The sequence below is a fragment of the Pristiophorus japonicus genome, chromosome 12, assembly GCF_044704955.1.
Source record: "Pristiophorus japonicus isolate sPriJap1 chromosome 12, sPriJap1.hap1, whole genome shotgun sequence".
Classification (NCBI taxonomy): Eukaryota; Metazoa; Chordata; class Chondrichthyes; family Pristiophoridae; genus Pristiophorus; species Pristiophorus japonicus.
Window position 1 is genome coordinate 108741124 of NC_091988.1, and position 27507 is coordinate 108768630.

The window sequence follows — 27507 nt, forward strand, 5'->3', positions numbered from 1 at the left end:
CCAAGTGCCGCCGAGGATGGAGTCGGGCACAGGGAGGGTGGAAGAGCTGAAAAGTAAAAACATTATCTATGTCATTGGTTCTTTCGTGGACCACGACAACTGGATCCTCGCCCTCCCACTCCAAGTTCTTATCCAGCCACGAGGAGATATCCTTAACCCTGGTGCCGGATAGGCAACACAACCTCTGGAACTCCCAGTCATGGCTGCTCTATACCCCTGACTATACTGGCCCCTACCACTACCACATTCCTTTTTACTCCCCCCACTTGAATGGCCCCCTGTGGTCAGTTTGCTCATCCTCCCTGCAGTCCTTGTTCTCATTCATACAGGCAGCAAGTACCTCGAACCTGTTGGTCAAGGTGAAGGGCTGAGGCTCTGCCATCACTGCATCCTGGGTCCCCATACCTTCCTGACTCGCAGTCACACCCTCTTGTCCCTGACCATTGACTAACTCTAAAGTACTACTTAACCTAGAGGGTGTGACTGCCTCCTGGAACAAAGTGTCCAGGTAACTCTCCCCCTCCCTGATAGCCCGCAATGTCTGCAGCTGGGACTTCAGCTCAACAACTCTGAGCCAAAGGTCCTGATGCTGCAGGCACTTACCGCGGATGTGGTTGCTCGGGATCTCATTGGTCCCCACCAAAAGAAAAAAAGACTTGGATTTATATCGTGCCCTTCATGACCACCGGATGTCTCAAAATGCTTTAGAACCAATGAAGTACTTTTGAAGTGTAGTCATTGTTATAATGTAGGAAACACGGCAGCCAATTTGCGCACAAGCAAGCTCCCACACACAGCAATGTGATAACGACCAGATCATTTTTTTTTTGTTATGTTGATTGAGGGATACATATTGACCAGGGAACCAGGGATAACACCTGCTCTTCTTCAAACTAGTTCCATGGGATCTTTTATATCCATTTGAGAGGGCAGGTGGGACCTTTGTTTAACATCTGATCCAAAAAATAATGCAGTGCTCCCTCAGCACTGCACTGGGAGTGTCAGCCTAGATTTATGTGCTCAAGTCCCTGGAGTGGGACTTGAACCCACAACCTTCTGACTCAGAGGTGAGAGTGCTGCCCACTGAGCCACGACTAACCAACTTGCACATGCTGCAGTTACAACACACCACCTGCCCTGCCATCTCTAACAACCTTATTTTATTTATATAATTAGTTACAGTATTTATTCAAACAATTAGTTTTAATTCTAATTCATAGTTTTAATTAGTTAATTTTGTTTAAATTATTAATTCAATAATGTTACAGTAGTTAATACTCTCCCAGTTCTGAATTTCATCCACCTACCTAACCTAGAGAGCAAAGGAGCTGTAATACTCACCAACCAATCACCTACCTGCTGTCCTATGACGTCGCTCCCTGTTTTCTGTTTTGTTAACTCGGTTGTTCCTTTATGCTGCTGCTCCCGCTCAGGTCCGCCTGTGTCCTGGCCTTCGCTCAGCTCTCTTTTATGCTGCTGCTCTGCTGCCACCGGTCCCTTTCAGGTTCGCCTGGAGTCTGGGTCCCCAGGGTCTCTCTGGGAGTCCACCATCCTCTGCAGACGGGCAATGATGGGCTCCATGGTGCGTGCAGAGCTCTGTACAATGCTGGAGGCGCACTCCTCCACTCTCCTTACCATTGCCGAGAGCCTCTCGGGCACCCTTGCCATTGCACCTCTCATGTTGAAGTGCATGGCCATCACCCTTCTTGTGAACACATCCCCATCGAGGTCCTCATACGAGTCCTGTGCAGCAGAACTCGCAGGTGAACTCATCCTCCAGGGAGCAGGCTCCCAAGCTACCCCTGGCCTTGCTGCAGCCTGCTAATCCCCAGTGCATCACCCAGTGCAGACCCCTCTACTAAGCTAACCTCTAACCAACGTGTAGTGCCAGTCTCTGAGCTGGTGCCTGCAGGTGAGAGATACAGTGACGTGGTGCTTGGGTCCTCCTGCTCTTCTCTTTCTTCACTCTCACTGGAGAGCTCAGCAACAGGCTGCTCATCTGCTGGCTGATTATCTGACAGCATAAAAGACACAAGAGTCATGTTCAGGTGATATAGGAAGACATAAAGTATCAGGAGCTGGAAAGTTATAAGGCCTTATCGTGTGAGGGGGAAGTGGAATGATAAAACAAGAGAAAAGAAAGATACCATGTTGCCCTCAGCAGGGTCGACGTTGCCAACGGCCACGGTGCCCACCACCTGCGGCCCAGTCAGTCGCAGTGCACACTCCTCCAGGTCAGACAGCTGTTGGAGTTGAGGTTCACTCCCACCTGCCTCTGCTGCTTCCTCCGATTGTGAGCCATCTTGGCCTGCAAAAGAAAGGAATGTGTGTGAGTCGGAGTTCAGCTCTGTGTCTGGGAGATATGCCTGCCAGCGTTGAATGGCTAGGCATGAGATGAGGATGTGAGTTTGAGTAGTTGCAGATGTTTGGTGGGGGAGTGGTGGTTTGTGCAGTGTGCACAGAGAGTCAGAGGCTGGTATGGAGAAGGTGTGGAAACATGTACTCACCTTGACCACCCGACTGAGGTTGTTGAATTTCTTCCGGCACTGTGTGAGGCTGCATTCCACGACAGTGCTGGCCGAGACCTGCTCTGCCACTTCCCTCCATATGGCCCTGAAGACCCGAAGCAATGGCCTCCTTCCACTTGCCGAGAACAGCATTTCCCTCCTTCGTTCAACTTTCATACCAATGCCTCCAATGCTACATCATTGAAACGACGAGCTCTCTCCCTTACAGCTGGATTAGCAGCAGCCATAGCAAAAGATTCTTGCAGTACCTCTCAGGTCTCCGTCAAATGCAGGGCAGGTGAAAATGAGCAGCTGCAGCTTGATATAACCTCCCCTTTCAGAGCTGTAATGAGCCAATATGAAGGATTGAAGGATGATTGCTGAATGCAAACCACCTGAAATTGGGTAGTGCTCTGGTGTTAGTGTCCCTATAGTGCCTCACTGAGGTCATTAGCGCTTGATTTACTGACCCCTCCCTTCCTGGGGTGCTAAAGCCCAATTTAGAAGAAGTTAAGATTCCTTTGCATCTGGCACTAAATTTTCAAAATTTAAAAAGGTAACGCCCCCACCAAATTTCTCCCCAAGAATATTTTGTAATGGTGAAAAACTATTAAATGTTAGCGGTCAGAGGGATTTGGATGTCGTTGTACAAAAATCACAGAAAGTTGATATGCAGCTACAGCAAGCAATTAGGGAGGCAATTGGTATGTTGGCCTTTATTGCAAGGGGTTGGAGTCCAAGAGTAAGAAAATATTGCTATAATTGTCCAGGGCTTTGGTGAGAGCACCCCTGGAATACTGTGGACAGCTTGGGTCTCCATACCTCAGGAAGGATAAACTTGCCTTAGAGGGGGTGCAACGAAGGTTCACCAGACTGATTCCTGCGATGAGAGGAGAGATTGAGTAGAATGGGTCTCTGTAGTTTACTCTCTGTAGTTTAGAAGAATGAGAGGTGATCTCATTGAAACATAAAAGATTCTGAGAGGGCTCGACAGGGTAGATGCTAAGAGGCTGTATCTCCTGGCTGAAGAGTCTAGAACTAGGGGGCATAGTCTCAGGATAAGGAGTCGGCCATTTAGGACTGAGATGAGGAGAAATGTCATCACTCTGATGGTTGTGAATCTTTGGAATTCTCTACCCCAGTGTGCTGTGGATGCTCAGTCGTGGAGTATATACAAGGCTTGGATCGATAGATTTTAGATTCTAATGGAAAAAAGCGATCATGGGGATCGGGCAGGAAAGTGTTGTGGTTGAAGATAAGCCATGATTCTTTGAATGGCAGAGCAGGTTCGAGGGACCAAATGGCCTACTCCTGCTCCTATTTCTTATGATCTTATGCAAATAAGATTGGTGAGCTACAGGCACAATATGATACAGTTATAATAATGGAGACCTGGCTCAAACAAGGACAGGAAAGGGAACTAAACATTTTTGGCTACAATGTTTTCAGGAGAAATAGGGAAGGAAAAAAAGGAGAGGGCGGTGGCAGTATTGATGAAATACTGTGACAGCCCCGGAAAGGGATGATGTGCTTGGCAATTCAAAGACAGAGGCCCTGATATTGGTGACCTTACCGCCCAGTGCTGTCGGTCTCTCCTCTTTGCCAGTTTCCATTTGGCCTGGAGTGGGAGGGAGGGGAGTATCGGCGGGAACCGCCCGCTGATGGCTGCTGGCGGCCAAGTCGCGTAAGTGGCCTCCTGTCCGCCCATTGAGCTGCCAGGGCATTGCGCCAGTAGGGGGAAGGACCACTGCGTGGAGGCAGGTCTAACCCCGACTGTAAGTGTGAAGAACGGAAAAAAAGGGAAGTGAACATATTTTTAAAACATTTTTTAACAGCGACTTACCTGGATGGGGTCCCTGAAGGTGGTCCAGTGGTTTTTTTTTGTAATGGTTTTTATTTTCAGCTCTCCCACCCTCCCTGGACCCGACTCCATCCTCAGTGGCACCTGGGCGGCAAGCGCATTTGCTGCCGAGATTAAGAGCTCCCGCCCACTGCCGTCCAGGTTGATGGCATAAGCCGTTATTTTGCCACTGGGCGGTACTGCCACCTCTTTTAGAGGAATCTTCCCGGCAAAGTACCGCCCGGTCTTTTGACGGCCATCGGCGGTCCTTTGGGTGGGCCTTGGCCTTCATCAATTACAGGCCCGCTATCTAGTTGGTTAGAATTAAGGAATAGAGAGGAGCAGTTACACTGCTGGCTATAGATCACCAGACAGCGGGATAGGAGATGGAGAAGAAAATGTCAGACAGATGTAGAAGCAACAGATTAGGTATAATGGGGGAGTTCTATTATCCTAATATAGACTGGGAAACAAGTGTTAAGGGCAATCGATGTGGTATATTTGGACTTTCAGAAGGCTTTCGACAAGGTTCCACATAAGAGATTGATGTGCAAAGTTAAAGCACATGGGATTGGGGGTAGTGTGCTGACATGAATTGAGACCTGGTTGTCAGACAGGAAGCAAAGAGTAGGAGTAAATGGGGACTTTTCAGAATGGCAGGCAGTGACTAGTGGGGTACCGCAAGGTTCTGTGCTGGGGCCCCAGCTGTTTACACTGTACATTAATGATTTAGATGAGGGGATTAAATGTAGTATCTCCAAATTTGCGGATGACACTAAGTTGGGTGGCAGTGCAAGGAGGATTCTATGAGGCTGCAGAGCGACTTGGATCGGTTAGGTGAGTGGGCAAATGCATGGCAGATGAAGTATAATGTGGATAAATGTGAGGTTATCCACTTTGGTGGTAAAAACAGAGAGACAGACTATTATCTGAATGGTGACAGATTAGGAAAAGGAGAGGTGCAACGAGACCTGTGTGTCATGGTACATCAGTCATTGAAGGTTGGCATGCAGGTACAGCAGGCGGTTAAGAAAGCAAATGGCATGTTGGCCTTCATAGCGAGGGGATTTGAGTACAAGGGCAGGGAGGTGTTGCTACAATTGTACAGGGCCTTGGTGAGGCCACACCTGGAGTATTGTGTACAGTTTTGGTCTCCTAACCTGAGGAAGGACATTCTTGCTATTGACGGAGTGCAGCGAAGGTTCACCAGACTGATTCCCGGGATGGCGGGACTGACCTATCAAGAAAGACTGGATCAACTAGGCTTGTATTCACTGGAGTTCAGAAGAATGAGAGGGGACCTCATAGAAACGTTTAAAATTCTGACGGGGTTAGACAGGTTAGATGCAGGAAGAATGTTCCCAATGTTGGGGAAGTCCAGAACCAGGGGACACAGTCTAAGGATAAGGGGGAAGCCATTTAGGACCGAGATGAGGAGGAATTTCTTCACCCAGAGAGTGGTGAACCTGTGGAATTCTCTACCACAGAAAGTTGTTGAGGCCAATTCACTAAATATATTCAAAAAGGAGTTAGATGAAGTCCTTACTACTAGGGGAATCAAGGGGTATGGTGAGAAAGCAGGAATGGGGTACTGAAGTTGCATGTTCAGCCATGAACTCATTGAATGGCGGTGCAGGCTAGAAGGGCCGAATGGCCTACTCCTGCACCTATTTTCTATGTTTCTATGTCTAAGAGGATGAATTCTTGAAATGTGCACGAGAACTTTTGTGATCAGTGTGTTTCCAGCCCAACAAGGAAGGAAGCAGTGCTGGATCTCATTCTGGGGAACAAAGTGTGACAAGTGGCGCAAATTTCAGTGGGAGAACATTTGGGAAAGAGTGATCACAATATTTAGGTTTTGAGTTGTCATGGAAAAGGATAAGGAGAACCAAAGGTGAAAGTACTTAACTGAAAGAGGCCGAATTTCAATGAGTTGAAGAGGGGTCTAGTCCAGGAAGATTGACAGATAAAACAGTGAATTGATGCTAGATCAATTGTTCATTTTAAATCTGAGATTGCTAGATTTTGTTAACCAAAGGTATTAAGGGATATGAGCCAAAGGCAGGTATATAGATTTAGGTCGCAGATCAGCCATGATCTCATTGAATGGTGGGACAGGCTCGAGGAGCTCAATGGCCCAATCCCATTCCTCTGCTCCTATCAATGAGCAATGGGGGCCCTTCAAAGAGGAGATAGTTTGAGTACAGAATGGACATATTCCTATGAGGGGGAAAGGAAGGACATACAAAGCTGGAGCTCCCTGGATCACTAAAGAAATAATGGTTAAAATGAAACAAAAGGAAGCTTATGGTAAATGTCTGGTTCCTAATACAGCAAAGAATCAAACTGACTATAGAAAGTGCAGAGGTCACAATCTGCCAATCCTCCTTGGATATGGGATAGAAACATAGAAACATAGAAAATAGTTGCAGGAGTGGGCCATTCGGCCCTTCTAGCCTGCACCGCCATTCAGTGAGTTCATGGCTGAACATGCAACTTCAGTACCCCATTCTTGCTTTCTCACCATACCCCTTGATCCCCCTAGTAGTAAGGACTTCATCTAACTCCTTTTTGAATATATTTAGTGAATTGGCCTCAACAACTTTCTGTGGTAGAGAATTCCACAGGTTCACCACTCTCTGGGTGAAGAAATTCCTCCGCATCTCGGTCCGAAATGGCTTACCCCTTATCCTTAGACTGTGTCCCCTGGTTCTGGACTTCCCCAACATTGGGAAACATTCTTCCTGCATCTAACCTGTCTAACCCCGTCAGAATTTTAAACGTTTCTATGAGGTCCCCTCTCATTCTTCTGAACTCCAGTGAATACAAGCCCAGTTGATCCAGTCTTTCTTGATAGGTTAGTCCCGCCATCCCGGGAATCAGTCTGGTGAACCTTCGCTGCACTCCCTCAATAGCAAGAATGTCCTTCCTCGGGTTAGGAGACCAAAACTGTACACAATACTCCAGGTGTGGCCTTACCAAGGCCCTGTACAACTGTAGCAACACCTCCCTGCCCCTGTACTCAAATCCCCTCGCTATAAAGGCCAACATTCCATTTGCTTTCTTAACCGCCTGCTGTACCTGCATGCCAACCTTCAATGACTGATGTACCATGACACCCAGGTCTCTTTGCACCTCCCCTTTTCCTAATCTGTCACCATTCAGATAATAGTCTGTCTCTCTGTTTTTACCACCAAAGTGGATAACCTCACATTTATCCACATTATACTTCATCTGCCATGCATTTGCCCACTCACCTAACCGATCCAAGTCGCTCTGCAGCCTCATAGCATCCTCCTCGCAGCTCACACTGCCACCCAACTTAGTGTCATCCGCAAAATTGGAGATACTACATTTAATCCCCTCGTCTAAATCATTAATGTACAGTGTAAACAGCTGGGGCCCCAGCACAGAACCTTGCGGTACCCCACTAGTTACTGCCTGCCATTCTGAAAAGTCCCCATTTACTCCTACTCTTTGCTTCCTGTCTGACAACCAGTTCCCAATCCATGTCAGCACACTACCCCCAATCTCATGTGCTTTAATTTTGCACATTAATCTCTTGTGTGGGACCTTGACAAAAGCCTTCTGAAAGTCCAAATATACCACATCAACTGGTTCTCCCTTGTCCACTCGACTGGAAACATCCTCAAACAATTCCAGAAGATTTGTCAAGCATGATTTCCCTTTCACAAATCCATGCTGACTTGGACCTATCATATTACCTCTTTCCAAATGCACTGCTATGACATCCTTAATAATTGATTCCATCATTTTACCCACTACCGATGTCAGGCTGACCGGTCTATAATTCCCTGTTATCTTCTCCCTCCTTTTTTAAAAAGTGGGGTTACATTGGCTACCCTCCACTCCATAGGAACTGATCCAGAGTCAATGGAATGTTAGAAAATGACTGTCAATGCATCCACTATTTCCAAGGCCACCTCATTAAGTACTCTGGGATGCAGTCCATCAGGCCCTGGGGATTTATCGGCCTTCAATCCCATCAATTTCCCCAACACAATTTCCCGACTAATAAGGATTCCCCTCAGTTCCTCCTCCTTACTAGACCCTCCGACCCCTTTTATATCCGGAAGGTTGTTTGTGTCCTCCTTAGTGAATACCGAACCAAAGTACTTGTTCAATTGGTCCGCCATTTCTTTGTTCCCCGTTATGACTTCCCCTGATTCTGACTGCAGGGGACCTGCATTTGTCTTTACTAATCTTTTTCTCTTTACATATCTATAGAAACTTTTGCAATCCGTCTTAATGTTCCCTGCAAGCTTCTTCTCGTACTCCATTTTCCCTGCCCTAATCAAACCCTTTGTCCTCCTCTGCTGAGTTCTAAATTTCTCCCAGTCCCCGGGTTCGCTGCTATTTCTGGCCAATTTGTATGCCACTTCCTTGGCTTTTAATACTATCCCTGATTTCCCTTGATAGCCATGGTTGAGCCACCTTCCCTTTTTTATTTTTACGCCAGACAGGAATGTACAATTGTTGTAGTTCATCCATGCGGTCTCTAAATGTCTGCCATTGCCCATCCACAGTCAACCCCTTCAGCATCAATAGCCAATCTATCCTAGCCAATTCACGCCTCATACCGTCAAAGTTACCCTTCTTTAAGTTCTGGACCATGGTCTCTGAATTAACTGTTTCATTCTCCATCCTAATGCAGAATTCCACCATATTATGGTCACTCTTCCCCAAGGGGCCTCGCACAACAAGATTGCTAATTAATCCTCTCTCATTACACAACACCCAGTCTAAGATGGCCTCCCCCTAGTTGGTTCCTCGACATATTGGTCTAAAAAACCATCCCTTATGCACTCCAGGAAATCCTCCTCCACCGTATTGCTTCCAGTTTGGTTAGCCCAATCGATGTGCATATTAAAGTCACCCATTATAACTGCTGCACCTTTATTGCACGCACCCCTAATTTCCTGTTTGATGCCCTCCCTAACATCACTACTATTGTTTGGAGGTCTGTACACAACTCCCACTAATGTTTTTTGCCCTTTGGTGTTCTGCAGCTCTACCCATATAGATTCCACATCATCCAAGCTAATGTCCTTCCTAACTATTGCATTAATCTCCTCCTTAACCAGCAATGCTACACCACCTCCTTTTCCTTTTATTCTATCTTTCCTGAATGTTGAATACCCTTGGATGTTGAGTTCCCAGCCCTGATCATCCTGGAGCCACGTTTCCGTAATCCCGATCACATCATATTTGTTAACATCTATTTGCACAGTTAATTCATCCACCTTATTGCGGATACTCCTTGCATTAAGACACAAAGCCTTCAGGCTTGTTTTTTTAACACCCTTTGTCCTTTTAGAATTTTGCTGCACAATGGCCCTTTTTGTTCTTTGCCTTGGGTTTCTCTGCCAGAGGACTGGAGGATTGCAAATGTTAAACCCCGATTCAAAAAAAAGAGGAGAGGAATAAACCAGTCAGCCTAATGTCAGTGGTGGGAGACTTTTGGAGAAAATAACCCAAGACAAGATTAATTGTCACTTGGAAGAACATGGGTTAATAAATGACAGGCGGCATGGATTTGTTAAAGGCAAATTGTATCTGACTAACTTGATTTTGTTCTTTGATGAAGTAATGGAGAGAGTTGATGTTGTGTATATCAAAAGGTGTTTGGTAAAGTGCCACATAATAAATTTGTTAGTTAAATTGAAGCCCATGGGATCAGCCATGATCATATTGAATGGCGGTGCAGGCTCGAAGGGCCGAATGGCCTGCTCCTGCACCTATTTTCTATGTTTCTATGTTTCTAAAGGGGCAGTGGCAGTATGAATACAAAATTGGCTATGAGACAGAAAGCAGTGAGTAGTTATGAAGAGTTGCTTTTCAGACTGGAGGGAAGTATACAGTGATGACACAGGAGTGGGTATTAAGACCACTGCTCTTTTTGATATATATTAATGATCTGGACTTGGATTAACATTTTTAGACAACACACAAATAGGCAGTGGTTAACTGAGAGGCGAATTGATTTGAGGAGGATACAGACAGCTCTGTAGATTGAGTAGATTTAAATGATAAAATTTGGGATGAAGGATAGGGACATGAAGTATACGTTAAATGGTAAAACTTAAAGAAGTAGAGGAGCAGAGAGACAGGGACAGATGCAGGAGGGTGGGAGAACAAATTGATTAAAAAAATTAAAAGCGTATGGGATTGTTGGTTTCATAAATAGCCATATTGAGTACAAAAGGAGAGGTACAAATCATTGGTTATACTGCAGTTAGAATATTGTGCCTAGTTTTGCTGCCTTCTTTTAGGAAGAATGTCAAAGCCATGGAGAGGATGCAGGAGAAATTCACTGAGGTGATCCACAGAATGAGAGGCTTTAGTTATGAGGAGTGACTAAATAAAATGGGCCTCTGTTCATTGGAGCAGAGAAGGTTCAGAGCGGATTGACAGAGCTGTTTAAAATTATGAGGGGTTTTAATAAGGTGAATAAGGTCTAACTATTTCTACTTGATTGAATTGGCAACTCGAGGGAATAAATTTAAGATGATCACCAAAAGAATGAAGGGAGAGGTTAAGAGAATGTTTATTTGGTTGAAAGGACTTAGAATACCAGAAACACCAGGAGAAGCAGAATCCAGAATAACTTTTAAAAGGCAAGTGGAGAAATAATAGAAAAATTACAATTTGTGATCGGGCAAAGATTGCTGTTTAGAAGAGTGATGGGCTGAATGGCCTCCTGTGTGTTGCTATATTCTTTGATTTTTCCTGAGATTATGCCTGCCACATGCCCATTTACCTGCAATGTCTCACATACAATTCCTGACGAACAGGTAAACACTCGAGTTATCTCGCATGCCTCTTTCAAAGCGTTTTTGTAAAGGGGCTGCTAGATCGTGCTCCCATCTAAATTTTTCCCCTTCCCAAAGGAATCTCCCTGTCCACCATCAACTCAGCCTTTCCCAGATCAGAACCTCAGCATGTGTGACCCTTGTACACAACAAAAGTGACCTATAGTAGCAGGTCCTGGCTCGCTCCCTTTACCTGGTGGAAAGCCACCGCTTCACATCATTATCAGAAAACACGCTCATCCCGGGCTGTCTGAGGTTCAAAGGATGTCCTGGCTCCATTGTCAACTTGTCTCCCGGGTGAAGTAAGGCTACAAAGAAAAGACAATTCGAAGAATGAATTACAACTCTTCAATCTATGCCTCAAAGTGGCCATTTCACTGGACCACGACAACAACAACTTGGATTGTAATAAAACATTCCAAGGCACTTCACAGGAGCACCACGAGAGCAGCAGCCGATCGCAGGGGAGATAGAAACAGCGCCAGCAGGAGCAACTGACCGGGGAGGATAAGAAATAAAAAGATTGAAAGTGTGACGTCACAGGGAAGCAGGGAAGTGATTGGTTGGTCTGTATTCATCCTTTTTTCTTGGGTATTGGTTTAAATTAAGAGCTGGGATTAAAAATCTAAACTTTCCAAACGTGAAAACTTCATTAAATACATCATACTCCCTCAGGCAGGCGACGTGTTGCAACTGCAGCATGTGGGAGCTGGTGGACACCAGTGTGATTCACGTTGACCACATCTGCAGTAAGTGTCTGCAGCGCGAGAAACTTCGGCTCCGTGCTGATGAGCTGGAGTCCGAGCTTCAGACACTGCGATACATCAGGGAGGGGGAGAGTTACCTGGATGCTGTGTTCCAGGAAGCAGTCACACCCCTTAGATTAAATAATTCAAAGTTGGTCTGTGGTCAGGGACAGGATGGTGTGACTGCGAGTGAGGAAGGTATGGGAACCCCGGATGTAGTGATGGGAGGAGCCTTGGCCCTTGCTCTTGTCCAACAGGTTCGAGACTCTTGCTCCCTGTGTGGACGAGAGCAGGATGCAGGGAGGATGAGCAAACTGACCACAGCAACGTGGTACATGGGGCCATTCAAGTGGGGGGAGCAAAACGAAATGTTGTAGGGGTAGGGGGCAGTATCATTGGGGGCGTGAGCCCCGAAGGCTGTGTTGCCTGCCCAGTACCAGGGTTAAGGAGATCTTCTCTGGGCTGGAGAGGAACTTGGAGGGGGAGGGGGACGATCCAGTTGTCGTGGTCTACGTAGGTACCAATGACATAGATAGAACAAAGGTTCTGCTGAGTGAGTATGAGCAGCTAGGGGCCAAATTAAAAAGCAGAACCACAAAGGTAATCATCATCATTGGCAGTCCCTCTGAATCGAGGGAGACTTGCTTCCACTTGGGAGCAAGAGCCTCGAACCTGTTGGACAAGAGCAAGGGCCGAGGCTCCTCCCATCACTACATCCGGGGTTCCCATACCTTCCTCACTCGTAGTCACCGGGTTGGAAATCGGTGGTTAGTGGTGTGCCACAGGGATCGGTGCTGGGACCACAACTGTTTACAATATACATAGATGACCTGGAAGAGGGGACAGAGTGTAGTGTAACAAAATTTGCAGATGACACAAAGATTAGTGGGAAAGCGGGTTGTGTAGAGGACACAGAGAAGCTGCAAAGAGATTTAGATAGGTTAAGCGAATGGGCTAAGGTTTGGCAGATGGAATACAATGTCGGAAAATGTGAGGTCATCCACCTTGGAAAAAAAAACAAGAAAAGGGAATATTATTTGAATGGGGAGAAATTACAACGTGCTGCGGTGCAGAGGGACCTGGGGGTCCTTGTGCATGGAACTCTTTTTGAGTTTATCTGTGAAACAAAAAAACATTAAACCGTGCCACCCGCCCTGCATGACACAGCAGACATTGACAAGGCCCTTTTTTTTTTCCTTTTTTGTGTTTTTTTTTTGTGTTTTTCTTTTTTTTTGTTTTTTTTTTTGGGCGCTAAAATCACATTTTTCCAAGTGCCCCCTCTAAAAGGGGAGGGGGACACTAAAAGCACCAGCAATTAAAACAAATTAAACTTTAAAACGTAAAATCAAATTAAAATTTGGTTGCCGGGCGTGATGATGCACTCCAGTCCCTCCGGTGCCCACCTCTCGCGGAAGGCCGCGAGCGTACCGGTGGACACCGCGTGCTCCATCTCCAAGGACACCCTGGACCAGATGTAAGAGCGGAAGAGAGGCATTCAGTCAGGTTGAACGACCCCCTCGACCGCCCGCTGCCTGGACCGGCTGATGGCACCCTTGGCCGTGCCCAGGAGCAGTCCTACGACGAGGCCCTCGGACCTACCCGCTCCCCTCCGCACAGGGTGCCCAAAGATCAGGAGAGTGGGACTGAAGTGCAGCCAGAATTTCAGGAGCAGCCCCTTCAAATAGTGGAACAGGGGCTGCAACCTCGTGCACTCAATAAAAACATGGAACACGGACTCCTCCAGACCGCAGAAATTGCAGGCGGCCTGGGAGTCCGTGAACCGGCTTAAAAATTTATTGCACGGCACTGCTCCGTGCACCACCCTCCAGGCCAAGTACCCGATGAATAGTGAGAGGACCCCTGCGTAGAGTGCCCTCCATCGGGGACCCCCGCCTCCTCCGGACGGCAAGATGGTACGCCATGGCGTGTCCGGATGGCAGGCGAGGATGGCAAAGTTGAGAGTGTGCAGGAGCAGCCCGTACAGGAAACCCCTCCACGCGGAACTGAAAGGCACGGAGGAGATTTCCCCGAGGCGGCTCAAGTTGTGAGGCGCCGGCCCCCGAGGGAGGTTCCGGGGTTTGGCGCCGATGAGGAATTCCGTCCGGACGGGGGTCAGTTCGGACGGGATCTCCCCACGTGCTTGAGCCTCCTCGATGCACCTAACGGAGTCGGGGCCCAGAGCTCTTTTTAGCGACTCGATGGCATCGGCCGCGTGGAGGATGTTGGCAGAATTTAGGCGCCGCGCCAGCGTGTCTGGCGCCATCCAGCCCGCTCCTCCGCCATCGAGCAGGTCCCTGACCCTTGTCACATCACCAGCCACAGCCCTCTCGTCCGACCGCCACATAAAACCTCGGTCGTGGAGGTACGGATTCCCGAGCAGTGGCTCCTGCAGGTCAGCCGCCACTCCAGCCGGTGGAGAGCTGCGCTTGGTGGAGACTTTGTTCCAGACCCTGATGAGTTCCTTGTAAAAGACAGGCAGCTCCCGGAGGGCGATCCTGACGCCCCCCAAGTTCACAAACAGGAGCTGCGTGTCGTAGTTGAGGTCGCGCTGCTGGCGGAAGAAATACGTTGCCAGAGCGCACCACCTAGGAGGGGGCTCGACGTAAAGGTATCTCTGCAGGGTCTGAAGACGGAAAGTCGCGAGCTGGGCGCTGACGCACACCAACGACTGACCGCCCTCCTCAAGCGGGAGACTCAAGACCGCGGCAGAGACCCAGTGCTTCCTGTTGTTCCAGAAGAAGTCCACCAGATTCTTCTGTATCTTGGCGACAAACGCAGGGGGAGGGGTCAAAGTGACCAGCCGGTACCACAACATTGCGGCCACCAGCTGGTTTATGACTAGCGCTCGATCCCTGTAGTTAAGCACTCGGAGCAGTCCTGTCCAGCGCCCGAGGTGAGCGGCGACCTTGGCCTCCAGCTCCTGCCAGTTCGCCGGCCAGGCTCCCTCGTCGGGGCTAAGGTAGACTCCCAGATAGAGGAGATGGGTCGTGCTCCAGGCAAAAGGCCTGAGTTCCTCCGGCAGGGAGTCCACCCGCCACTGACCCACCAGGAGTCCGGAACATTTCTCCCAGTTGATTCTGGCGGAGGACGCGGCCGAGTAAATCTCTTGGCACTCTCGCATCCTCCGCAGGTCAGCGGGATCCTCTACCGCGAGGAGCACGTCATCGGCGTAAGCCGAGAGGATGACCTCCATGCCCGGCCCTTGCAGAGCCAGTCCCGTCAACCTCGTCCGCAAGAGCGCAGGAAAGGCTCCACGCAGATGGCATATAACTGGCCGGACATGGGACATCCCTGGCGCACCCCTCTCCTAAAGCGAAGGGGCGCTGTCAAGGACCCGTTAACCTTAATCAGACACTCCGCGGCGGCGTACAAAGGTCGGATCCGGGCGACGAAATGCGTCCCGAACCTGAAAGCGCGCAGAGTTCCGAGCAGATAGTCGTGATCCACCCTGTCGAACGCCTTCTCTTGGTCGAGAGATAAGAAGGCGACCGACAGACCAGCCTCCTGGGAATGATGGATGAGGTCCCGGACCAGATGGATGTTGTCGTGGATTGTCCGGCCCGGGACCGTGTAGGACTGGTCGGGGTGGATCATGTGGTCCAGCCTGGCACCAAGGCGATCAGACATCGCCCTGGCGAAGATTTTGTAGTCCGTGCTGAGGAGGGAGACCGGGCGCCAGTTCTTAAGGAGGCGGAGATCGCCCTTCTTAGGCAGCAGGACGATGACTGCCCTGCGCCAAGAGAGGGGCATCTCCCCAGTCGCCAGACTTTCCCCCAGGACCCGCGCGTAGTCGCCCCCCAGGACGTCCCAGAATGCCCTGTGGAACTCCACGGTCAGCCCGTCCAGCCCTGGGGATTTTCCCCTCGAGAGCCGGTCGAGGGCACCGGTCAGCTCCGCCAGGCTTAGCGGAGCTTCCAGATTTTCGGCGCCCTCCGGGCTGACCTTCGGCAGGTCCTCCCACAAAACTCTACACGCTTCCTCGCTGGACGGATCCGGAGAGAACAGAGCCCCGTAATATTCACGGGCCCTGTTGTTGACGCCCTCCGGATCCGAGACGAGAGAGCCGTCGTCGGCCAGCAGCGTCAAGAACTGCTTACGGACACTCTGCCTTTTTTCCAGCGAGTAGAAGAAGGGGGAGCCGCGGTCCAGATCCCGCAGGAACCGGATCCGCGACCTCACGAACGCGCCTCGGGACCCGACGAGCTGCAGGTCCTTCAGCGCGGCCTTCTTCGCTTCGTACACCGTCCGCAGGGCCGGGTCCTCGACGACTTGACCGAGACGGGATTCCAGGTCGAGCACCTCTTTTTCTAGGCTCCCGACCCTGGCCGCCCGCCTCTTGGTCGACCCCCTCGCGTACTCTTGACAGAAGACGCGGACGTGAGCCTTGCCCACGTCCCACCATAGCCTCAAGGAGGGGAAGCCCCCCTGCTTCCTTCTCCAGTCGGACCAGAATCGACGGAACGAGTCCTGGAACCGCACGTCCTCCAGCAGCCGGTTGTTAAAGTGCCAGTACGCAGACCCCGTCCTCGTGCGGAGCGAAGCGAGCTCCGCCCACACCAGGCGGTGGTCCGAACACGGCACCGGCCGCATGGAGGCCGCCGGGACGCAGGAAACATACGCCCGAGACACGTAAAGGCGGTCGACTCTAGACCATCCTACTCCAGGCCTCACCCAAGTAAAGGCGCTGGAGTCGGGATGGAGATTTCGCCAGACGTCCACCAAGTCGAAGGACCCGACCAGGTCCCTCAACTTCTCCATCGCCGTCATGCACTGCGGGGCACCGGAGCGGTCCCTCGCCTCGAGGGTGCAGTTAAAATCCCCCCCGAGGACAATGCAGTCGCCGACGTCGACGGAGCCAAGGAGAGCGGACACCTCTTCAAAGAAGCGCGTTTGCTGCGGGCCGGGCTGAGGGGCGTACACGTTCACGAGATGGAGCGGCACGTCCCCCAGGCGAACCGTTACGTGCAGCAAGCGGCCTGGCACGGGCTCCTCGACCCCCAAGATCTCCGGCTGAAAATGCGGGCCCAGCAAGATGGCCACCCCACTAGAAATGGCGGTGAGGTGGCTCATGCGGACCTCTCCTTGCCATTCCAGGAGCCACGTGGCTTCGTCTCCCGGAACGGTGTGGGTTTCTTGCAGGAAGCACACCGCATATTTCCCCTCCCGCAGGAGCGAAAAATTGTCAAATCTACGGCGTGCCCCTCTGCCGCCATTGATGTTGAGGCTGGCTATGGTTATCTTCATGGCAAAAGCATAGTGCAACCTCTACTTTAACCTATTGTGGGGGAGGGAGCGGAGTCTTTTGTTGAACTCCACTCCCTCCGCAGCCCAGCGAGGAGTCCCTCGAGCTCGCGCTGCTCAAGGTGTTGCGCCTTTGTCAAGGGCCCGCCCGCGGCCAAGGTTTTAGCGGCGGCGCGGACGGACCCCTTGATCAGCTCTGGCTCGGACCATTTTTCCAGGGCTAGTCGGGCTTGGTTGCAGCGACCCCGGCTCTGGGCCAAAAAGTCCCGGAGTTCCTTTGCAGGAATGAGGATGGTCTCAGCGGCGGCCGCGAGCAGATCCACCGCCTCGCTGGCGGTGGTCTCTAGATTTTCTCCCGCGTCCCCCACCGAGTCCCCGTCCTCCTCCGGGAGGTGGCCGCCAGCAGCCGGCCCATCGACCGCACAAGGTACGGCAAATGACCCGGCCGCTCCAACTGGCCCTGGTTCTGCCCCGATCCCACCCCCAGGATCGTCGGCAGAGGAGACCCCACTGGGCTCTTTTAAAAATGGTGCTGGGTCGGGAAACGACAGCGGAAGGGGTTCCCCCTCCGCCCCCGGAACCGGGGAACAAGGAGAGACCCGGCCATAGGTAATCCCCAGGCCCTCCAAGTGCTCCAGCTCCAAAGTAGGGGGCGAGGGTGGGTGTTCCTTCCCCTCCCCGCTGCCACCCACCGGCCCAGCATTTACAGTGTCATTAAAATCATTAATTTCGGTTTCTTCCGGGCTGAGCAAATCCCGGGGGAAGTTGGGTATTGGCTGGGCGGGCTCAGGTATGGCCTTTTCGGCCCCGCCCGCCTCAGTCCCCGGGACGCCCGGCCCGGCGGCAATGCATTCCTCCGCGATCCCCACGCCCCCCACGACAGGCAGATCTTCCACGCCATCCCCGGGAGGCAGAGGCTGGGCAGCCTCGACTGTCTCACCCTCCCCGGGGACAGACTCCTCTCGCCTACAGCGCAGCTTGGGGGCGCTGGTGGGGAACGCGGGACACGCGGCGGGCACCGACTCCTCCGCGGAGGGATGTTGTTCCCCCTCCGCCTCATTGGAGCGGCACCTCCTTTTGTTGCTGGGGGTGCGCGGAGGCAGGGAGACCTCCATGTCTGCCGAGGCCTCCCGCTCCACCCCCCCCCTTTTTCTTTTCTTGCCCGCGCCCGAGCCCCTCTGCGGTATTGGTCAAGGGCTCGGGCATGGGCTCAGGGCACCCCGCGCTCGCCGGTGACTGGGTTGGGCTGAGCGCGGTAAACAAATCGTCTGCCGCACCGAGGGGACCCGCCTCTGGATGTTTTGCCTTCTCCCGCGCCTTCCTTCTGATCGGACGCTCTTCCTCCTCCCCACCGGAGGCCGTAATAGCAAGGGCCCCCGGCGATGCCCGCGCACCTACGGCTCCCGGCACGCGGACGCAACTAGGGGGAGGGGTGGCGGCGGCGCCAGCCTTGGCCGCCTTCGGTGGTTTGGCAGCCTTGGAGGCGGGGCAGTTCTTGCGAACGTGCCCCACCTCCCTGCAGGCATGGCACCGCACGCCGTCCGACGTCCAAAAGACGCGGTAGGCAGTCCCCTCGTGCACCACATTAAAGTTCCCCTCCGTCGTCTCCTCCCACGCCAGCCGGACAAAGAGCTGGCGGCGGAAGGAGAACACGTGGCGCAGGCTGCTCTCCCTGAGGCCGAGCGGTATGGGGTTAATCCCCGACCTTACCTCCCCCAGTTGGTGTAGGTGAGGGAGGAGGAGCTCAGCGGGAACAAAGGGCGGGACGTTCGATATGATGACCCTCTGCGCGGTGGCCTCGAGAGGATCCACCGGCAGGAACGTCCCACCCACCGTGAGCCCCTTTTCGAGGGCCAGGGACACCGCCCGCTCCGACCCCAGGAAGAACACGGCCTTCTCAGACATCTTGGAGGCTGCGACAATGGCCGAGGGGCTGACTACCCCAGCCATCGCCCGCACGCACTCCTCGATGCTCATTGTGGGGTGAGTGTAGCTCTTGACCCCGTGTTTTTTAGTTATAAGTGTAAAAGGTGGCAGGGCAGCGGGTGGCGCAGGAGGTGCCGTGGAAGCGGTTGCCACCTGCGCATATGTCTTCGCTGGCCCTGCCACCGGCGTGGATGGGGTCGCCATCACGGGGTCCCTTTAAGGGCTACACCCACCCCAAAGTCACAGGCCTTAATGGTCTTAATTGGCCTCTTATCTAAAGACTGAGCAGAGGAGCTCTTAACGAGGCACACCTCTCCCCTAGTTGGCAATTGGGGAGGGGCCTTGCTCCCTCTGCTCAGTTGTTTTTTTTTTTTGTTTGTTTTTTTTAAAATTAGGAGGAAGGGCTCTCAGAGAGAGAGGGGAGAGACAGAGAGAGAGAGATAGAGAAAAGGGGGTGCGGGAAAGAGGGAGGCTGCGAGGGCAGGTCTCCCCTCACAGCGATGGGTGGGTGTTTTTCTTGGGGTGCACTCCCCAGATGGCAAAACACACAAGCACAGTCTTTGGGTTGGTCTTCGGGTGGGGGGAGAAGATGTCTTCACCTGGGGCAGCTAGAGCCACCAGGCACACACTCCTAACGATGTTCAATCGGTGATTTAAAGAAATCTTCAGCCTGGTAGCTCCAGCTATCCCAGGCTCGGCAATGGGGGGGGGGGGGGTTCAATTGTGTGTGGGGCCTAGTTGTAAGCAAGGCCCCCACACACACTTCCACACACACACACCCCCCGCGATGTTCCGGCCCTCAGTGGTCTTCTTTCCTCCCCCCACCGATACAGCAAAGTCTATTGGGGAATGCACCCACACCCACCTGTAGAATAGTAGAGTCTCCCTCCTTCCACACTGGATGTTGTTGTTGGTCTTTTCCCCTCTCTCCAACTCTTTGTAGAAAAGGCAAAGATGTTGAAAGATTTCTGCTTTCCTCCTCTCCCTCTGGGTGAAAGTTGGCGGTGATGCCCCTTCCTTCCTTCTCTTCCTGGGCTGATTCACAGGCCCAGCCAGGAGCTAAAGCAGGAGCTCCTCTCCTCACTGCTCACTCAGCCAACTGAGCAGGACATGCCTCCAAAGCTCCACGATTGGTCCTTGTGCATGAAACTCCAAAAAGTTAGTTTGCAGGTGCAGCAGGTAATCAGGAAGGTGAATGGAATGTTGGCCTTCATTGTGAGAGGGATGGAGTACAAAAGCAGGGAGGTCCTGCTGCAACTGTACAGGGTATTGGTGAGGCCGCACCTGGAGTACTGCGTGCAGTTTTGGTCACCTTACTTAAGGAAGGATATACTAGCCTTGGAGGGGGTACAGAGACGATTCACTAGGCTGATTCCAGAGATGAGGGGGTTACCTTATGATGATAGATTGAGTAGACTGAGTCTTTACTCCTTGGAGTTCAGAAGGATGAGGGGTGATCTTATAGAAACATTCAAAATAATGAAAGTGATCGAGGCAGAGAGGTTGTTTCCACTGGTTGGGGAGATTAGAACTAGGGGGCACAGCCTCAAAATACGGGGGAGCCAATTTAAAACCGAGCTGAGAAGGAATTTCTTCTCCCAGAGGGTTGTGAATCTGGGGAATTCTCTGCCCAAGGAAGCAGTTGAGGCTAGCTCATTGAATGTATTCAAATCACAGATAGATAGATTTTTAAACAATAAGGGAATTAAGGGTTATGGGGAGTGGATGGGTAAGTGGAGCTGAGTCCACGGCCAGATCAGCCATGGTCTTGTTGAATGGCGGAGCAGGCTCGAGGGGCTAGATGGCCTACTCTTGTTCCTAATTCTTATATTCTTATGTTATGTTCTTATGTTCACTCTAAACATGAGTTCTTAGGTGGCTGAATAGAACCACAGTCCTTGTCACAGGTGGGACAGACAGTCGTTGAGGGAAAGGGTGGGTGGGACTGGTTTGCAGCACGCTCCTTCCACTGTCTGCACTTGATTTCTGCTTGCTCTCGGCGATAAAACTCGAGGTGCTCAGTGCCCTCCCGGATGCACTTCCTCCACTTTGGGCAGTCTTTGGCCAGGGACTACCAGGTGTCGGTGGGGATGTTGCAATTTATCAAGGAGGCTTTGAAGGTGTCCTTGTAACGTTTCCTCTGCCCACCTTTGTTTTGCTTGCCGTGAAGGAGTTCCGAGTAGAGTGGTTGCTTTGGGAGTCTTGTGTCAGCCATGCGAACAATGTGGCCTGCCCAGCGGAGCTGATCGAGTGTGGTCAGTGCTTCAATGCTGGGGATGTTGGCCTGGTCGAGGACACTAACGTTGGTGCGTCTGCCCTCCCAGGGGATTTGCAGGATCTTGCGGAGACATTGTTGGTGGTATTTTTCCAATGATTTGAGGTGTCTACTGTATATGGTCCATGTCTCTGAGCCATACAGGAGGGCAGGTATTACTATAGCCCTGTAGACCATGAGCTTGGTGGTGGATTTGAGGGCCTGGTCTTCAAACACTCTTTTCCTCAGGCATCCAAAGGCTGCACTGGAGGCAGTGTTGAATCACATCATCATTGCCTGCCCTTGTTGATAAGAGGCTCCCGAGGTATGGAAAATGGTCCACATTATCCAGGGCCATACCGTGGATCTTGATGACTGGGAGGTAATGCTGTGCGGCAGGGACAGGCTGGTGGACGACCTTTGTCATACGGATGTCTAGCGTAAGGCCCATGCTTTTGAACGCCTCAGTGAAGATGTTGACTATGACTCTGGATTACTACCTGAGCCACGAGCAAATTTGCATAGGGTAAATAAGATGAGAGAGTTAAACACATGGCTCAAAGACTGTTGTGGGAGAAATGGGTTTTGGTTCATGAGGTACTGGAGTAGGAGGGAGCTGTCCCATTGGGACAGGCTCCACTTAAACCATGCTGGTTATAGTATCCTGGTGAATCAAATAACTATGGCTGTAGAGAGGGCTTTAAACTAAATAGTGGGGGGGTGGGGGCATTCAGGTGAGCGGAAATTTTAAAAATCAAAGGCAATAGTGCAGGGTAGCAGTGGGGGAAATGATAACCAGAGTGTGACAGGAAGGGACAGAATGTATAAAAATAAGAGTGCATCAGAAAGTGGGGTCAAAGCAGGAAAAAATGGTAAAAAAATCAATATTAAAAGCTCTTTATCTGAATGCACGCAGCATTCGTAACAAGATAGATGTGTTGACGGCACAAATAGATACAAATGGGTATGATCTGATAGCTATTACAGAGACGTGGTTGCAATGTGACCAGGACTGGGAACTAAATATTCAGGGGTATTTGACAATTCGGAAGGATAGACAGAAACAAAAAGGAGGTGGGGTAGCTCTGTTGATAAAGGATGAGATCAGTGCAGTAGTGAGGAATGATATTGGCTCAGAGGATCAAGATGTAGAACCAGTTTGGGTGGAGATAAGAAATAATAAGGGGAAGAAGTCACTGGTGGGAGTGATCTATAGGCTCCTAACAAATGGAGGTTTGTAAGAAAGGAACGGCAATAATCATGGGCGATTTTAATCTTCAGATTGATTGGCCAGGGTAGCCTTGAGGAACAGTTCATAGAGTGTATCCGGGATAGTTTCCTTGAACAGTACGTTGCGGAACCATCCAGGGAGCAGGATATCTTAGATCTGGTACTGTGTAATGAGACATGATTAATAAATGATCTACTAGTAAAGGATCCTCTCGGAAAGAATGATCATAGCATGGTTGAATTTCAAATTCAGTTGGGGGGTAAGGAAGATGGTTCTCAAAAAAAGCTTAAATAAAGGAGATTACAAAGGTATGAAGGCAGTGTTGGCTGAAGTGGACTGGGAAAATAGATGAAAATGTAAGGCAGTTGATAAGCAGTGGCAGACATTTAAAGAGATAATTCATAACTCGCAACAAAAATATATTCCAGTGAGAAGGAACGACTTTAAGAGAAGTGACAACCATCCGTGGCTAACTAAGGAAGTAAAGGAGGGTATCAAATTGAAAACAAAGGCATACAAAGTGGCCAAGACTAGTGGGAGGCCGGAGGACTGTGAAACTTTTAAAAAGGACGACTAAAAAAAAATAGAGAGTGAAGATAGATTATGAAAGTAAACTACCACAAAATATAAAAACAGACAGTAAGAGTTTCTACAGGTATATGAAAAAAAGGAAAAGAATGGCTAAAGTAAACGTTGGTCCCTTAGAGGATGAGACTGGGGAATTAATAATGGGAAACGGAAATGGCAGAGACTGAACAAATATTTTGTATCAGTCTTCACGGTAGAAGACACTAAAAACATCTCAATAATGGATAATCAAAGGGCTATAGAGAGGGAGAGACTTAAAATAATTACTATCACGAAACAAAATGTACTCGGTAAAATAATGGGACTAAAGGTAGACAAGTCCCCTGGACCTGATGCCTTGCATCCTGGGGTTTTAAAAGAAATGGTTGCAGAGATAGTGGATGCATTGGTTGTAATCTACCAAAATTCCCTGGATTCTGGGGAGGTCCCAGCAGATTGGAAAACCATAAATGTAATGCCCTTATTTTAAAAAAGAGGCAGACAAAAAGCAGGAAACTATAGACCAGTTAGCCTAACGACTGTTGTTGGGAAAATGCTGGAATCCATTATTAAGGAAGCAGTAGCGGAACATTTGGAAAAGCATAATACAGTCAAGCAGAGTCAGCATGGTTTTATAAAAAGGGAAATCATGATTGACAAATTGGCTGGAGCTCTTTGAGGATGTAACGAGCAGGGTGGATAAAGGGGAACGAGTGGATGTGGTGTATTTGGACTTCCAGAAGGCATTCGATAATGTGCCACATAAAAGGTTACTGCACAAGATAAAAGTTCACGGGGTTGGGGGTAATATATTAGCATGGAGAGAGGATTGGCTAACTAACAGAAAGCAGAGAGTCAGGATAAATGGGTCATTTTCCCGATTGGAAAATGGTAACTAGTGGGGTGCCACAGGGATCGGTGCTGGGTCCTCAACTACTTACAATCTATATTAATGATTTGGATGAAGGGAACGAGTGTAATGTAGCCAAGTTTGTTGATGATACAAAGATGGGTGGGAAAGCAAATTGTGAGGACACAAAAAATCTGCAAAGGGATATAGACAGGCTAAGTGAGTGGGCAAACATTTGGCAGATGGAGTATAATGTTGGAAAGTGTGAGGATATGACTTTGATAGGAAAAATAAAAAAGCAAATTATTATTTAAATGGAGAGAAATTACAAAATGCTGCAGTACAGAGGGACCTGGGGGTTCTTGTGCATGAAACACAAAAAGGTTAGTATGCAGGTACAGCAAGTAATTGGCAAATGGAATGTTGGCCTTTATTGCAAGGGGGATAGAGTATAAAAGCAGAGAAGTCCTGCTACAACTGTACAGGGTATTGGTGAGGCTACACCTGGAGTACTGTGTACAGTTTGGTCTCCTTATTTAAGGAAAGATATACTTGCATTGGAGGCTGTTCAGAGAAGGTTCACTAGGTTGATTCCTGAGATAAAGGGGTTGACTTATGAAAATAAGTTGAGTAGGTTGGGCCTATATTCATTGGAGTTTAGAAGAATGAGAGGTAATCTTATTGAAATATATATAAGATACTGAGGGGACTTGACAAGTTAGATGCAGAGAGGATGTTTCCCCTCGTGGGGAAATTTAGAACTAGGGGGCACAGTTTCAGAATAAGGGGTTGCCTATTTAAAACTGAGATGAGGAGGAATTTCTTCTCTCAGAGGGTTGTAAATCTATGGAATTCTCTGCCCCAGGGAGCTGTGTGGAGGCTGGATCATTAAATATATTTAAGGCGGAGATAGACAGATTTTTGAGTGATAAGGGAGTGAAGGGTTATGGTGAGCGGACAGGGAAGTGAAGCTGAGTCCATGATCAGATCAGCCATGATCTTATTAAATGGCGGAGCAGGCTCGAGGGGCCAAATGGCCGACTCCTGCTCCTATTTCTGATGTTCTTATTAACAAACAACATTTTATACCCAACCACATAAGGATATTAGGACAGGTGACCAAAAGTTTAGACAAAGAGATAGGCTTTAAGGAGTGTGTTAAAAGAGGAAGGAGGTCGAGAGGTGGAAAGTTTTAGGGAGGAAATTTCAGAACTTCTGCCGAGACAGCTGAAGGCACGGCTGCCAATGGTGGATGATTACAATCGGGGATGCTCAAGAGGCCAGAATTGGAGGAGTGCATATATCACGGAGAGTTGTAGGGCTGCACGAGATTGCAGAGATAGGGAAGGATGAGGTAATAGAGCGATTTGAAAATAAGGATGAAAATTCTAAAATCGAGGCGTTGCTCAACCGGGAGCCAATGTAGGTCAGTGAGCACAGGGGGTGATAGGAGATAGGACACAGGCAGCCAAGTTTATGGAAGGTCGTAGATGGCATACTGGCCAGGAGTGCATTGGAATAGTCAGGTCTAGAGATAACAAAGGCATGGTTGAGGGTTTCAGCAGCGGATGAGCTGAGGCAGGAGTGGAGTCGGGCGATGTTACGGAGGTGGAAATAGGCAGTCTCAGTGATGGCGTGGCTATGTGGTCGAAAGCTCATTTCAGGGTCAAATACGACACCAAGGTTGCGAACATTCTGGTTCAACCTCAGGCAGCTGCCAGGGAGAGGGATGGAATTCGTGGCTAGGGAATGTAGTTTGTTGTGGGGACCGAAGACAATGGCTTCGGTCTTCCCAATATTTAGTTGGAGGAAATTTCTGCTCATCCAGTACTGGATGTCAGACAAGCAGTCTGACAATTTAGGGACTGTGGAGAGGTTGAGAGAAGTGGTGGTGAGGTAGAGCTGGGTGTCTTAAGCATACATGTGGAACCTGACACTGTATTTTTTAATGATATCTCCGAGGGGCAGCATGTAGATGAGAAATAGGAAGGGGCCAAGGATAGATCCTCGGGGATATCAGAGGTAACGATGTGGGAGCAAAAAGAGAAGCCGTTGAAGGTGATTCTCTGGCTATAACTGGATAGATAAGAATGGAACCAGGCGAGTGCAGTCCCACCCAGCTGGATGGTGGTGGAGAGGTGTTGGAGGAGGATGGAGAGGTCAACCGTGTCAACGGCTGCAGACAGGTCCAGGGGGATGAGGAGGGATAGTTTACCACAGTCATAATCACATAGTCAAAGAAATGAAAGCTATTGGTTCCACCTGCATCAATCTCAATCATAAGAACATCAGAAATAGGAGCAGCAGTAGGCCATACGGCCCCTCGAGGCTGCTCCGCCATTTAATAAGATCATGGCTGATCTGATCATGGACTCAGCTCCACTTCCCCACCCGCTCCCCATAACCCCTTATTCCCTTATTGTTTAAGAAACTGTCTATTTCTGTCTTAAATTTATTCAATGTCCCGGCTTCCACAGCTCTCTGAGGCAGCGAATTCCACAGATTTACAACCCTCTGAGGGAAGAAATTTCTCCTCATCTCAGTTTTAAATGGGCGATCCCATATGCTAAGATCATGCCCTCTAGTTCTAGTCTCCCCTATCAGTGGAAACATCCTCTCTGCATCCACCTTGTCAAATCCCCTCATAATCTTATACATTTCGATAAGATCACCTCTCATTCTTCTGAATTCCAATGAGTAGAGGCCCAACCTACTCAACCTTTCCTCATAAGCCAACCTCCTCATCTCTGGAATCAACCGAGTGATCCTTCTCTGAACTGCCTCTAAAGCAAGTATATCCTTTCGGAAATATGGAAACCAAAACTGCACGCAGTATTCCAGGTGTGACCTCACCAATACCCTGTATAACTGTAGCAAGACTTCCCTGCTTTCTCCTCCATCCCGTTTGCAATAAAGGCCAAGATTCCATTGACCTTCCTGATCACTTGCTGTACCTGCATACTATCCTTTTGTGTTTCATGAACAAGTACCCCAGGTCCCGCTGTACTGCAGCACTTTGCAATCTTGCTCCATTTAAATAATAACTTGCTCTTTGATTTTTTTTTTCTGCCAAAGTGCATGACCTCACACTTTCCAACATTATACTCCATCTGCCAAATTTTTGCCCACTCACTTAGCCTGTCTATGTCCTTTTGCAGATTTTGAGTGTCCTCCTCACATATTGCTTTTCCTCCCATCTTTGTATCATCAACAAACTTGGCTACGTTACACTCGGTCCCTTCATCCAAGTCGTTAATATAGATTGTAAATAGTTCGGGTCCCAGCACTGATCCCTGTGGCACCCCAATAGTTACTGATTGCCAACCCGAGAATGAACCATTTATCTCGACTCTCTGTTTTCTGTTCGTTAGCCAATCCTCTATTCATGCAAATATATTACCCCCAACTCCGTGAACTTTTATCTTGTGCAGTAACCTTTTATGTGGCACCTTGTCAAATGCCTTCTGGAAGTCCAAATACACCACATCCACTGGTTCCCCTTTATCCACCCT

The 27507-nt window shown here is 49.7% G+C and overlaps 1 protein-coding gene across 1 annotated transcript in view; it reads right to left on the reverse strand.

The window, feature by feature from the left end:
• The window catches only part of efcab12 (EF-hand calcium binding domain 12), a 287344-nt gene that overhangs the window by 63061 nt on the left and 196776 nt on the right, over nucleotides 1–27507 (reverse strand). Inside the window, exon 6 of the mRNA XM_070894837.1 lies at nucleotides 11374–11488. Within this exon, the coding sequence (XP_070750938.1) occupies nucleotides 11374–11488 (115 nt within the window). The remainder of the gene's footprint in view (nucleotides 1–11373; nucleotides 11489–27507) is intronic.